We start from the raw sequence: 14,157 nt of genomic DNA, 5'->3' as shown, positions 1-14,157 counted from the left end.
TTGAAAGGATTTCACTAATTTTAAATATTCTTTTACACACAAGGGAGAAATGTTACCCAAGCCATCAGATCACAAGCCTGCAATCTTGGCTCTTACTGCAAATAACTGGTTCATCCGAATGTCTACCAGGACTGCAGAGATTCTAGAAAAAGTTTACCTCTCATCTCAGTGGAAGTTCAGGTATTTTATGAGAATGAATTTGTCTTACTTGTAAAAGATTCTTAATATTGTTTGTGTTCAATATGGTGTTGGAAGGGGAGTAAAGCAAAGCATCTACATTTAAAACTCAGTTATGACACATGGAACTTGACATGTGCCAATTGATCAAGTATAAGAATTGACACATCTGCTCCCTTGGTGCAGCCCCTCTGTTAGCTTGGTCTCTTCCTCTCAAATGCTGATTATTAGAGTGTACCAGATTGTAAAATTCCAGGCAACGCTACACTGTTCTAGATTTGTATAGGGCTGATTTCCACGTGATGAGACAGAGACTGCCTATAGTAAAATGATGGTATCTGGTAATGGGCAGAATAATAACAAACCAGTAGGAGATGTTCAAAATACGGTTGGCAGAATTAGTTTAAATGCTTTGGGGACAAGCGTTCTGTTTGTACAAAAAAAAAAGCCATGGATTATTAAAGAGATAATGGACTCCATAAAGCTAAAAGAAAAAAAAACATACAAAAAAGCGAAACCATCACAGATCCTGCTGATTGTGAGAAATACAAGGAACTTCAACTGGGTCAGTGGGCTGAGGAATGGCCAATGGAATTTAATTCTGATAAATGCAAGGTGTTGCATTATGGTAAGACAAACCAGGGCGGGACTTGCACAGTAAATGGTAGGGCCCAGGAGGGTGTTGTAGAACGAATGGACCTAGGGGTGCAGGTACATAGTTCCTTGAAAGTGGTGACACAGGGAGTAAAGAAGGCATTTGACACATTTGCCTTTATTGGTCAGAATATTGAGTACAGGAGTTGTGACGTCATGTTACAGCTGTACCAGACACTGGGAAGGCCACATTTGGAGTACTAGTTGTCCTCCTATAGCGTGTCATTAAACTGAAGAAGGTGTAAAAAAAGATTTACAAGGATGTTACCAGGTCTGGAGGGCTTGCATTATAAGGAGAGGCTGGGTAGACTTGGACTTTTTTCCCTGCAGCGTAAGAAGTGACCTTATAGAGGTTTATGAAATCATGAGGGGCATAGATAAGATGAATAGCTAAGGTCTGTTACCCAGGGAAGGTGAGTCCAAAACTAAAGGGCATAGATTTAAAGTGAGAGGGAAAGATTTAAAAGGGACCTGAGCGGCAACCTTTTTACAAAGAGGGCAGTGAGTATATGGAATGAGCTGCCAGAGGAAGTGGTAGAGGCAGGTACAATTACAACATTTAAAAGGCATTTGGACAGTTATATGAATAGTGAAGGTTTAGAGGGATATGGGTCAAACACAGGCAAGTGGGACTAGCTCAGTTAGGCAACTTGGTCGGCATGGACGAGTTGGGCTGAAGGGCCTGTTTCCATGCTGTATAGCTCTATGACTCTATAACTGCAAAAGGTGAAATTATAACAAGAGGTGCTGAAAGGAAGTATGGTGAGAAGCTTTTAAGTGAAATCAAAATCAATGCAAAATGTTATTACAGTTATGAGGGAAAATGTATGATCGTTAGCAGTACACCTAGAAAATTAGATTTAGCACACATACTGATATCATAAATGGTAGTGGAGAAATAGCAGACATCTTAAATGGTACTTTGTGTCAGTGTGTATATTAAACAGAGAGAATAGTATATTGGACATGTCAAGGATATTAAAATTGGATTAGGGACAGGATCTTGGCAAAACTAGTTTAGACAAAGTAACAGTAATGAAGAAATTGATGGCATCAAAACCAACAAATCCCCATATCCAGTCTCAGAGGTATAAAAGAGGAAGGTGAGAACATTAGAGACGTTCTAACTGAAGGCTTCTTAAAGGTTTCTTTATTTTGGATTGGTTCCTCAACTTCAGAAAACTGCACATGTCACAACTCTATTCAGGAATGGAGAGGTAGGGAAACTAGGGAAGTATGGATGGGTCAACCTAAAATTCGCTGACAGGAGAATTCTGGAGTGTGCAATTAAGTATGGAGAATAGAATGCCAAGTCTTAGCTGATTAGCAAAAGCCAAATTGAATTTATAAAGGGGAGGTCATTTGTGACAAGTCCAATTTGTCCCTGCACCACAAAAAATATGCAGAGTAGATATCTATGTACTTCTAGAAGGCATTTGATAATCTCTCACTTGGCTCTTTTAGATAAAGAAGAAGTTCATGGAAATGAGTGCAAATTATTAACATGGCTAGGAAATTGGCTGAGTAGTGGAATATTAAAATTGTCAAGATCAGTCTATTCATTGGCACAAAGAGGGACAACGGTGTAAATGGATGCGTTAACAAGTACAAGACCCAAAATGGCTACTTCAGCAAATTTGCTAGTTTGTGAAACATGGAAACAGTGGAGGCTCAAACAGACTTGGGGATTCATTGATAGAGATCATTTAAATTAAAAAGACAAACCAGAAAGACAGAATGTTGGCCTTTATATCTAAGGGACTAGAGTACGCTTGTGTATTATGCTGCAGCTATACGAAGTCCTGATTAGAACACTCCTGAAGTTCTCGGACAGGTCTGGGAATTACTCTGAGAAGATACATATGCCTTGAAGGAAGGCAGTGTACCTGGACCATGGTTAGACTACAAGGAAAGTTTTGAGAACCTAAAGTTGAACTCTCTAAAATTTAGGTGATTAAGGAGTGTTTTAATTCAAGTATACATGATATTAAAGGAGCTGAAAGGACAGGAAAAAAACTATTTTCATTGGTAGGGGAAATTAAGATTCAGAGCTTGATCTAATGGAGCCAAGTATTTCAGGAGTGTTAGATTAATCTAATAGATTTTTCATAACCCATAGAGGATATTGAGAAATGAGAGTATATGACTCATCACCATTTACCAATGAACAAAAATCATTGTCTTTTGGTCATTGATGGTTCTGGCAGAAGATGTTTCTGTCTAAAGTGTTGCACCCAGAATGGGACACAATACTCCAGTGATTTGGTTTAAAAAAAGACAAATGGGGTCAAGGTTTTGTCTGGAGCAAAAGATTGATTTCCATGCTATAGTCTTATGCACTATGGTATTTTTACAAATAATTATAATTTTCAGGTATTTGACTTGGGACAATACTCAAGAGACCATAGTAGTAAAGACTACGCAGAACAAAGTTACAGCTGCAGGTCGAGCGGTGAGTAGTGGAGATGCCAATTTGCTGGTTTAACTGCTGGGTCAGCATAATATTTACATTAGATTTTTAAGATTTTCTGCTGGTTTTTGAGTCTTAGTGTTCCTTTGACTCTGCATAATTAGTTGCTGGCAATAGACGGCATTTATTTTGAACACCAATCTATCAGCTATTCTTAACGGCAAACTTTTGAAACTTGTGAACAACTAAAGAAAATTGTTTTGCGTTTTAGTGTGTGTGAAGAATCAGTGTTGTTGACAATTATTTACAAAGTATTTGCAACAAATTGGATTATTAGTCAATAAATGTCACTCGGGTTTGAGTTAAACTGATTTCTGTATCAGCAATGATAGTCAGAAAACAAACCAGGTCGCAATGGAAATGATAAGATCATTTTGTACTAATTATTAATCTTGGTGACTATCATTTTACACAATCAATGATAAGCATGGAACAAACGCCTTGCACACATTTCCAAATGGAGTAATTATACTTGTCTATACTGCTGAAAACGATCCACAGGGGAAACGTGTAGATCTTCGCTTGCATTAGGAAACCAGTCCACTTCCAACTGGTGACTACCTGAAACTGCTGTGACAATTATCATAGGTGACTCCCACTCCTGTCACTCTAATCTGTAGTCCATTCACATACAAACATTTCTTATCACACGGGCTATAAAGGTCTTAAGGATCTTTTCCTTTGAGCCAGATGGTTTGACTCACTGTGCCACACCGATAGGTGGGTGGCCACTCGTTTGCTGTACCCTCTGAGATGGGTGAATGGTGAATTCTTCACTACCCATCGATGCATGGGGAAACCACATGACGGCCCCACGTGTACTGGTGAAGTGGAAAATGATTGGTACTCCAGGTGATATATAGGGACACCCACCCCAAATTAGGACACAGCTGTGGAATATCATCAAGATTTTCCCCTGTCAGATGTCTGTAAGGAAGGGTGTATTTGTTTTAAATAACCTTGAGCCCGTTTTATAAAGCATAAATATATCTCTACTGGGACCAAAGCTTTGCACTATATTTCTTCTCAAACACCCTGTCCCTTCCCACTTTCAGACTCTGGACTTCGTCCCCTGCTCCATGTCTCTGATTGAGCCAGAGACCTGATTCCTTTCTGAAACACCCAGTCAAAGTTCTCTTGCACAATTCTAGGTAGGGCTGTCAAAAATCTCAGTGAAGTCAGAATCACTAAAAGGGTCGCCATCCACTGACATATGGGCTAGGAGATTAAGCTCCCAGCAGCAATGGGAGGGACCTGAATTGATAGTGTATAGGAGGCCGGAGGTTTGGTAATTGCCATCTGTTGACTGGAAATTAATGTAAATACTCCTGTAACTGCCACTCTGGAGTTGGGTGAGTGGTGACCCTTTCAAAACAATTTTTTTTTCCTGAATTGGGTTGTGTCCTGTTTTAAAACTATTAAATATTAGCATGTTTCTTAACTGGTTTGCTGTCCGATTTCCTGATGTGCTAACTTAATGTTTTTCAGGGTGGAGATCAACATTCAGTTCTTTTACATTTGGCTTTGTTCAGTGTTCTACCTCTTAGGTTTGTAGGAATGATGGGTATTGACAAAAAGGTAAATCTGTTTTTTTGAAACCTGTTTTATTAAACTTGAATGTTATTGAATTAATTGTATCAAATGTGTTCAATTTAATAATGACCACATATTTCTTTGCTTAAATATGACAATCCATGAAATCTGCACATTATCTGTGAACAAGCACAGGCTGCAGCAGAGCTAATGTTTTTTGTCATATTAAAAAACACCCAATTACCAGTTATTTGCAACCCTCACAGTTTTTGGACAAACCCATACCCCTAACCATTTTTATTCACTTGATTTTAGGTTATAGATGTGGATTAAACATGCTTCCATCATTTGTCACGAGCCTTGAGCCTAGCTGCTGGAGAACTTGTGAAACGTGTTTGACATCATTCTGTGGTATCAAAGAAAAGCACCATTTTGCTTATTTCTGGGATCTGATGTATCATTGCAATCCTTTTCTGACTCTTCAGCATTTTGACATTACTAGCAGCTGGACTTTTAGCTATCACTCAAGGACACTGGCGTACATCAAACTAATAATTAGAGTCACTACCCCTCATTTATAAATTCCAATCCTACATCTTTAAAATGTTGAAAGAATAAAAACTTAAACCTGTTATAGAACGTAAAACATTACAGCACAGTAAAGGCTGTTCGGCCCACAATCTTGTGCTGACCTTTTAACCTACTCTAAGATCAATCTAACCACATACCCCTCCATTTTTCTATCATGGACGTGCCTATCTAAGAGTCCCTTAAATGTCCCTAATGTACCTGCCTCTAGCAGCACTCCTGGCAGTGCATTCCACGCACCCACCACTCTGTGTAAGAAAACTTACCCCTGATATCCTCCCTGTACTTTCCTCCAATCACCTTAAAATCATGCCCCCTCATGTTAGCCATTTACGTCCTGGGAAAAAGTCTCTGGCTGTCCACTCGATCTATGCCTTTTATCATCTTGTACACCTCCATCAGGTCACCTCTCATCCTCCATCACTCCAAAGAAAAAGCCCTAGTTCACTCAACCTATCCTCATAAGATATGCTCCTCCAATCCAGGTAGCATCCTGGTAAATCTCTGCACCCTTTCTAAAGCTTCCACATTCCTTCCTACAGTGAGGTGACCAGAACTGAACACAATACTCCAAGTGTGGTCTAACCAGGGTTTTATAGAGCTGCAACATTACCTTGCGGCTCTTGAACTCAATTCCCTGACTAATGAAGGCCAACATGCCATACGTCTTCTTAACAACCCTATCAACTTGTGTGGCAACTTTGAGGGATCTATGAACTTGGACCCCAAGATCCCTCTGTTCTTCCACACCGCTAAGAATCCTGCCATTAACCCTGTATTCTGCCTTCAAATTCGACCTTCCAAAATGAATCACTTCACACTTTTCCAAGTTGAACTCCATCTGCCACTTCTCGGCCCAGCTTTGCATCCTATCAATGTCCCGTTGTAACCCTCAACAACCTTCTACACTATCCACAACACCACCAACCTTTGTGTCATCTGCAAACTTATTAACCCACCATTCCACTTCCTCATCCAAGTCATTTATAAATATCACAAAGTAGATCCCTGTGGAACACCACTGGTCACCAACCTCCAGGCAGAATACGGTCCATCTACAACCACCCTTTGCCTGCCATGGGCAAGCCAATTCCGAATCCACGCAGCCAAGTCTCCATGGATCCCACGCCTCCCAACCTCTGAATGAGCCTATCATAAGGAACCTTATCAAAAGTCTTAAAGTCCATATAGACCATATCCACTGCTCTACCCTCATCAATGTGTTTTGTCACATCCTCAAAGAATTCAATCAGGCTTGAGAGGCATGATCTGCCTCTCACAAAGCCATGCTGACTATCCCTAATCAGACTATGTTTCTCCAAATGCTCATAAATCCTGTCCCCAAGAATCTTTTACAATAATTTTCCCACCACTGAAGTAAGACTCACTGGTCTATAATTCCCAGGGTTATCCCTACTCCCTTTCTTGAACAAAGGAATAACATTTGCTACCCTCCAATCATCTGGTACTACTCCTGTGACCAGTGAGGATGCAAAGATCATCGCCAAGGGCTCGTAAATCTCTTCCCTCACTTCCCGTAGTATCCTGGGATATATCCCGTCCAGCCCCGGGGACTTATCTATCCGAATGCTTTTCAAAAATTCCACCACATCCTCCCTTTTAACATTGACATGTTCTAGCTTATTAGCCTGCTTTACACTGTCTTCACAAATGTCAAGGTCTCTCTCGCGGGTGAATACTGAAGCAAAGTATTCATTAAGGACCTCCCCTACCTCCTTCGCCTCCAGGCACACATTTCCTCCTCTATCCCTAATTCACTCGTCATCCTCCTATTCTTCACATATGACTAGAACACCTTGGGGTTTTCCTTAATCCTACTCGCCAAGGACTTCTCATGCCCCCTTCTAGCTCTCCTAAGTCCATTCTTAAGCTCCCTCCTGGCTACCTTGTAACTCTCTAGAGCCCTGTCTGATCCTTGCTTCCTAAACCTTAAGTAAGCTTCTTCCTTCCTCTTCACTAGATATTCCACATCCCTTGTCAACCATGGTTCCTTCAGCCTACCATCCTTTTCTTGCCTCAATGGGACAAACCTATTCAGAACCTCATGCAAGTGATCTCTAAACAACCTCCTCATTTCCATCGTGCATTTCCCTGAGTACATCTGCTCCCAATTTACATTCCCAAGTTCCTGCCTAATAGCATCATAATTCCCCCTCCCCCACTTAAATACTCTCCCATACCGTCTGCTCCTTATCCCTCTCCAGGGCAAGGGTAAAGGTCAGGGAGTTGTGGTCACTGTCTCCGAAATGTTCACCAACCGAGAGACCTGACACTTGACCAGGTTCATTGGCTAGTACCATATCCAGAATGGCCTCTCCTCTAGTCAGCCTGTCTACATGTCGCGTCAGGAATCCTTCCTGGACACACCTAACAAATTCTGCCCCATCCAAACCTTTTGTACTAAGGAGGCGCCAATTAATATATTTGGGAAGTTGAAATCACGCATGACAATAACCCCGTTATTTTTGCACCTTTCCAAAATCTGTCTCCCGATCTGTTCCTCAGTGTCTCTGTTGCTATCGGTGGGGGGAGCGGTTTATAGAATACTCCCAAAAGAGTGATTGCTCCCTTCCTGTTTCTGACCTCCACCCACATTGGCTCATCACCCTTGTTCCTGATACTTCTTGCATTAAAATAGACACATTTCAGCCCATCCAGCTGACTGTAATTTTGCCCTATCAACTGCCTATCCTTCCTCACAGTCTCTACACACTGCATCAACCTGTACACCAACTGCCCCATTGTCTGACCTATCACTCGGGTTCCCATCCCCCTACCAAACTAGTTTAAACCGTCCTCAACAGCTCTAGCAAACCTGCCCACATGGTTATTGGTCCCCCTCCAGTTCAGGTGTAACCTGTCCCTTTTGTACAGGTCATGCCTTCCCCAGAAGAGATCCCAATGATCCACAGATCTGAAACCCTGCCCCCTGCACCAATTTCTCAGCCACACATTCATCTGGCAAATCAACCATAGCCTCTGTAGATGTGAAAGAGACTCCCAGAGGGCTGGATGCATGGTGTTTAGGAATTGGTAACTCAAATTGCAGATGCAGATCAACCCAGAAAAATGTAAATTTATACACTTAAGAAGAATATGGAAATAAAATATACCTTAAATTGTAAGATTTTAAATGTAGTGAAGCATTGGTGTGCAGATAAACAAAACTAATTATGCAAGTTGGTAAGACCATTAAAAAGAAAGGAATTGTTAGTTTTCAGTTTGAAAATGTAGAACATAAAACCTAGATGTTAATTTGTACAAGGACCTGAGGGCAGAATTCAAGAATAGTCTATGAGTCAGCATATCTCATGAAAGTAATGAAACAATAGTATGAAAAAGAGGCAATGTGAATTCACTAAAAACTGTTAAGGAAAAGGCAGAACCATAATGAAGAGAGATATAAGATGTTAGGGTAACATGATGAAATCATCAGGATTAAGAAGATAAATGCTGAGGTAAATAGTAAGGGATTGTTTCTGATTGTTTTCATGATGTTACTGGATAATCACTAATTTAATAATTAAAGGGATGAGAGTGGTTAGAACAATTAACACACAATCATATGGGCTGTTTTGTGCTGTATCTTCCTGTGTTAGAACTCCAAAAGCATCAGAAACAATTCATTTACTCGTAAGTGTGTTAATTGCATTAACATATACATTATGGTTTTCTCCAAATATTTGTGTCCTGGATATTTGTATTCTGGGAAACATTATACTTGTAAAACTAATCAACTTTACAGTATTAATTATAAAAAGATGACAAATAACATTCAATTATAATGTTAAACTGTACTATAGAAATCGATAAAATCTAGTTTAAAAGAAATTTAAGTTAATTATTTCTCATTCCCTCCTAGATCTTTGGAAACAATGTAACAGATGCCACAGTTTCTCAGGGTTTACTCATTGTGACACACAGTGTGGGCCTGGTTAAGCTTTACAGTTTTCAGTGGATTGTTGAGAAGGTAAAATGAAAATGCAGTGTATAGTCGTCAATGCTGAATCTGCTGGGTGAGAACCCTGTTATTGATGTGGTACACAAAATATTTTAATATAATTTTGCTTCATATTAAACTTGCTAGGAACGTTGATGTGAGGAGGAAAAGTAAAATAACTTTTGCTTTGAGTGCAATAGAATGAAAATGGTGAGATATTAGTCAAGATCTATTGATTCAAGATGACGAAATTTTTAAAAGCAAATACCCCTCGCATAGATGGCATTTTCTTTTATCCATTTACATGATGTGCAGATTACTAGCTAGACCAATTAGCCAGTTGCACTAGAATTGAGTAGCCATTTTGAAGGGCAGTTACGTCAGTTGCACATTTGTGATCTTGCAGTTGCACATGGGTCATATTAGTGAATTATTAGACATTAGTAAACTATTTTTATGACATTCTTGTAAGTTCTTCTCACTGAAGCTAACATTTTTATTTCATATTTAATTAATTAATCAAGCTTAAATTTCCTAATGGGAGTTATTGACCTGCATCCCAAGGTTGGAAAAGAAGTAGGTATGGAGATAGTAAATGTACTGGTTGTCAACTCCCAAAATTCCTCAGATTGTAGAATGGTTCCCACAGATTGAAAAATAGCAAATGTAATCCTACTAATTGAGAAAGTAGGGAAAGAAAAAAATGAGGAACTAGAGACACATAAGCCTGACATCTACAGCAGAGAAATGCTGGAAGGAAGTGGTAAATAATAACAGGATCAGGCAGAATCATTATGGATTTATGAAAGGGAAATCATATCTGACAAATCTGTTATTTTTTTTGAAGTTGTAACTGGCAGAGTAGATAAGGGGATCTAGTAGAGGTACTTTCTGGGGGCCTTTGATGAAATGCGATGCAAGAAGTTATTAAACAAAATCAAAGGACATGGGATTGGGGACAATTGGTTAACAGACAGACTACAAAGAGTAAGAATAACTGAGTAATTGCGAGTTAAGAAGCTGTGATTAGTGGTACACTGCAGGGATCGGTGATTGGACCCACACGTTCACAATCTGTATTAGTGATTTGGATGAATGGACCATGGGAGATATATCCAGGTTTGCTACTGATGCTAAACTGGATGGCAATATGGAATATGAGAAAGATGCAGAGGCTTGAAACAGTTATTGACAGGCTAAGTGAATGAGCACAGACAGCAGTTGTTATATAAAAAAAAGTATGAGGTCATCCCCTATGGTACAAAAAAAGAACTTTTTTATTAATCAGTGAATGACTGAAAGGTGTTGGTATTCAGAAGGACCTGGATGTCCTAGTATATTAATCACAGAAAATTAATGTGCAAGCAATTAGGAAGGCAAATAGTATGTTGGCCTTTATTGCAGAGAATTTGAGTATAAGAACAAAGATGTCTTACTGCAATTATTTAGTGTCTTGGTGAGATTGCACTTGCATATAGGTAAGGTCTCCCTAACTAAATATATACTTGAGATAGAGGGTGTGCATGACTTCACCAGATTAATGCTTGGGATGGGGGGGGTTGCCAGATCAGGAGACTGGACCTATTAACTCTCTGACGAATGAGAATTAACTTCAGAAGAATGAGAGGTGATCTCATTAAAAGAGATAAAATTCTTGCATATATCTGCCAAGCACCATGTTTACCCAGGCTGGTGCATCTAGAACCAGGTATCACAGTCTCAAATTTAAGGGGTCAACCATTCAGTACAGAGATGAGAAGTTATGTCTTCATTCAAAGGACGGTGAACCTTTGGAATTCTCTTCCTAAGTGGTAAATAAATTGGTAAATTAGTTTATTATTGTCACATGTACCGAGGTAAAGTGAAAAACTTGTCTTGCAATCTGTTCATAGAGATCAATTCATTACAACAGTGCTTTGAGGTAATATGAGGTAAAACAATAACAGAATGCAGAATAGAGTGTTACAGTTACAGAGAAGGTGCAGTGCAGATAGACAACAAGGTGCAAGGTCGTAACGAGGTAGGTTGTGAGGTCAAGAGTCCATCTTATTGTATTAGCGAACCGTGCAATAGTCTTATAACATTGGGATAGAAGCTGTCCTTGAGCCTGGTGGTACATGCTTTCAGGCTTTTGTATCTTCTGCCTGAAGGGAGGGGAGAGAATGTGTGGCGTGGGTGGGGTCTTTGATTATGTTGCTTGCTTTACCGAGGGCTGTGGAGGCTCAGTCATTGAGTATATAAAAGACAGAGATCGATAGATTTCTTAATATTAAGGAATCAAGGGATAAGGGATTAGTGCAGGGAAGTGGCACTGAGATAAAAGATCAATCATGCTCTTATTGAATGGCAGAGCAGGTGCAAGGTTCTACTTCTGCTCCTCTTTCTTCTGCTCTTATTGTGAACTCATCTCGCCAAATTAGTATTCCAACCCTCTGGATTACTAATCCAGTTACTCTACTGGCAAACTATCACAACTGCACAACTGTATTATTATGAAATGGGAAGTACTTGCCAATGTGTAAAATTAGGAAAAAGACACAAAGAAGCTTGGATTTTACCGAAAAGGTAGACAAGAACAGGACAACCAAACTTGTTAGTTACGTTCAAAGAAATTTTGTAAAAATTGAAAGTAAACTCAACAGAATGGCAGATCTTCCTTTAATTTAAGTCTGATTAGAATAATAATCCTCATTAATAAAATAGGCCATCAACCTAAAATATGTCCTCAAATTTTGCACTGCTTGAACTCCCAACTTGCTGACTCGAGAGGAAAGTATGGTCACAATTTGGACAAGGTGATGGGTAATTCCTTTCACTTCTAGCTTTCAATTTCATGTATTTTATTGCCAAAATGCTAATTAATACTGTGTTCTCTCTTGTATTTTTCCAAATGTTTCTATGTTTCCTTTTTTTTCTTCCTCATTTTTTTGTTATTAATATGGTTCATTGCAGCTTTTGCTGAAAATTGATTCTTTACCCTCCTGAGTGCTGCACTGTCAGAGATTCCATCTTTTGTACGAGATGTTAAACTGAGCTCCCATCGACTAGCTCATGGATGTTAAAGATGTCCTGTCAATGTTTCAAAATGAAGGGGAGTAAAAATAAAGATACACTGGAGAGTGAAACAAAATTAATGTTTCAGATCAATGACCTTTAACCAGAACTGAGAAAAATGAGAAATCAAAAATGTTTTAAGTTCCAGAGCTATGTGAAACAAGGAGAGAACAAATGGAATATATGTAATGGGGTGGAGACCAAGAAAGACAGAATGACACAAATAGTGGTAGTGCTGTCTGTGAGACAGCATTGGGCGCAAATGTAAGTAGGAGATAATGATATAAAATGCTGCAATTGTTGGTAATCTGAACAATGTTGGAAATTCTTAGCAGGTCAAGCAACCTCAGTGAAGAGAGGAAAATGGAATCCTTATCAAAGGCTGAGAACTGGTCAGTTCTGATACAAACTGTAAAGGCTGGTTATCTGAATTTGGTGTCAAATAATGAGATGCTGTTTTTCAAGCTTGTATTTGGCTTCATTAGACCAGTGCAAAGAGAAAGATGTTGGATGGAGAATTAAGGTGACAGGCAAGTGTGAGCTTGGGCTATCCTGCTCCACTGAATAGAGATTGCTGCCGAACAGTCACCCAGTCTGCATTTGGTTGCTTCAATGTAGAGGAGACAGTGTTGTGAGCATTGACTACAGGACACTAAAGTGGAAGAAATACAAATGAAACACCACTTCATCTTGAAGGAGAGCTATTTCTGGTATTCTAGTTAGTATTTATCCCTAATCAATGAAAAAGGTTATCTAGTCATCATCAAAAGTATTTGTGGGAACTTGTGTGCATATCTACATTATAAAAGGGACCACTTCAGATGGACATTTGAAAGTCGTGAAGTTGTGAAAGATAAGTTTTATTTTCTCAGTGATTCTAGTTTCCATTCTTTAGATTTCCATTTCATTCTTTTCAATCTTGATATCATTCATCTTGAGCTTAACTGCTTCACCTTAATTTCTCATTAATTAAAAACAATTCCAATGCTAGATTCCCATCAGTAGATCAACAATTCACTAATATAATTTTCATTATATTTATAGTATTTACAGAATATGGTTATGCTCTTCTGTATTTTTAAGCAGTTTGTATTCATTGAATAAGACCATTAAGAAATGTATTAATTCAGTAATAAAAAGAAATCTCTTAATTAAATCATGTATGACTATATTGTAAAATCCAAGTCAGGTGATATGTTTTTAATGGATTTTTAAAACAAAGTCTCAAAAGGCAAAAAAAATCTGTAACATAATGTTTCCGTTCCTAATACAGAGTTCAAGCATAAGTATTAATTTCTATGTCTTTATACAGTTTACACAGAAACAATGTATTCTTGGCCAAAACTGTGAATGGAACAACACAACTGGAATTGTAGGTGCAGCTCCATTTGGAATTCCATGTAATATTAAAATAACAGGTATCTTTTAATGAAAAATAATTTATTTGTATTATCCAAAATTGGGATTCACAAGTAGTTAATTATTGATATAAACTTAAAGACTTACTTTCACAGATTGTCCACCTGTTCTATTTGAAGTTGCTTGTCTTGAAAGTGCATTGCAGATTGGAGGATATCCCTGGCACTACATCATTACACCTAATAAGCAAAACCAGAAGGGCACCTACCATATTTGTTCTTTAAAGGATAAAAAATTGGTAATGTATCACAATTACAGACTTTTTGCGCAACACGATTTTACAGTTTGATAGCATGTACCC

The 14,157-nt window shown here is 38.8% G+C and overlaps 1 protein-coding gene across 1 annotated transcript in view; it reads left to right on the top strand.

Moving 5' to 3' along the window:
- dcaf17 (ddb1 and cul4 associated factor 17) overlaps positions 1-14,157 on the top strand; it is a 35,558-nt gene that overhangs the window by 8,252 nt on the left and 13,149 nt on the right. The window contains exons 4-9 of the mRNA XM_052026904.1: positions 44-180; positions 3,205-3,283; positions 4,790-4,879; positions 9,306-9,413; positions 13,750-13,855; positions 13,952-14,094. Of these exons, the coding sequence (XP_051882864.1) occupies positions 44-180; positions 3,205-3,283; positions 4,790-4,879; positions 9,306-9,413; positions 13,750-13,855; positions 13,952-14,094 (663 nt within the window). The remainder of the gene's footprint in view (positions 1-43; positions 181-3,204; positions 3,284-4,789; positions 4,880-9,305; positions 9,414-13,749; positions 13,856-13,951; positions 14,095-14,157) is intronic.

This window comes from Pristis pectinata, chromosome 1, assembly GCF_009764475.1.
Source record: "Pristis pectinata isolate sPriPec2 chromosome 1, sPriPec2.1.pri, whole genome shotgun sequence".
NCBI classification, from domain to species: Eukaryota; Metazoa; Chordata; class Chondrichthyes; order Rhinopristiformes; family Pristidae; genus Pristis; species Pristis pectinata.
Note: the sequence above shows the minus strand (reverse complement) of the source record. Positions and strands in the feature narration are given on the sequence as shown.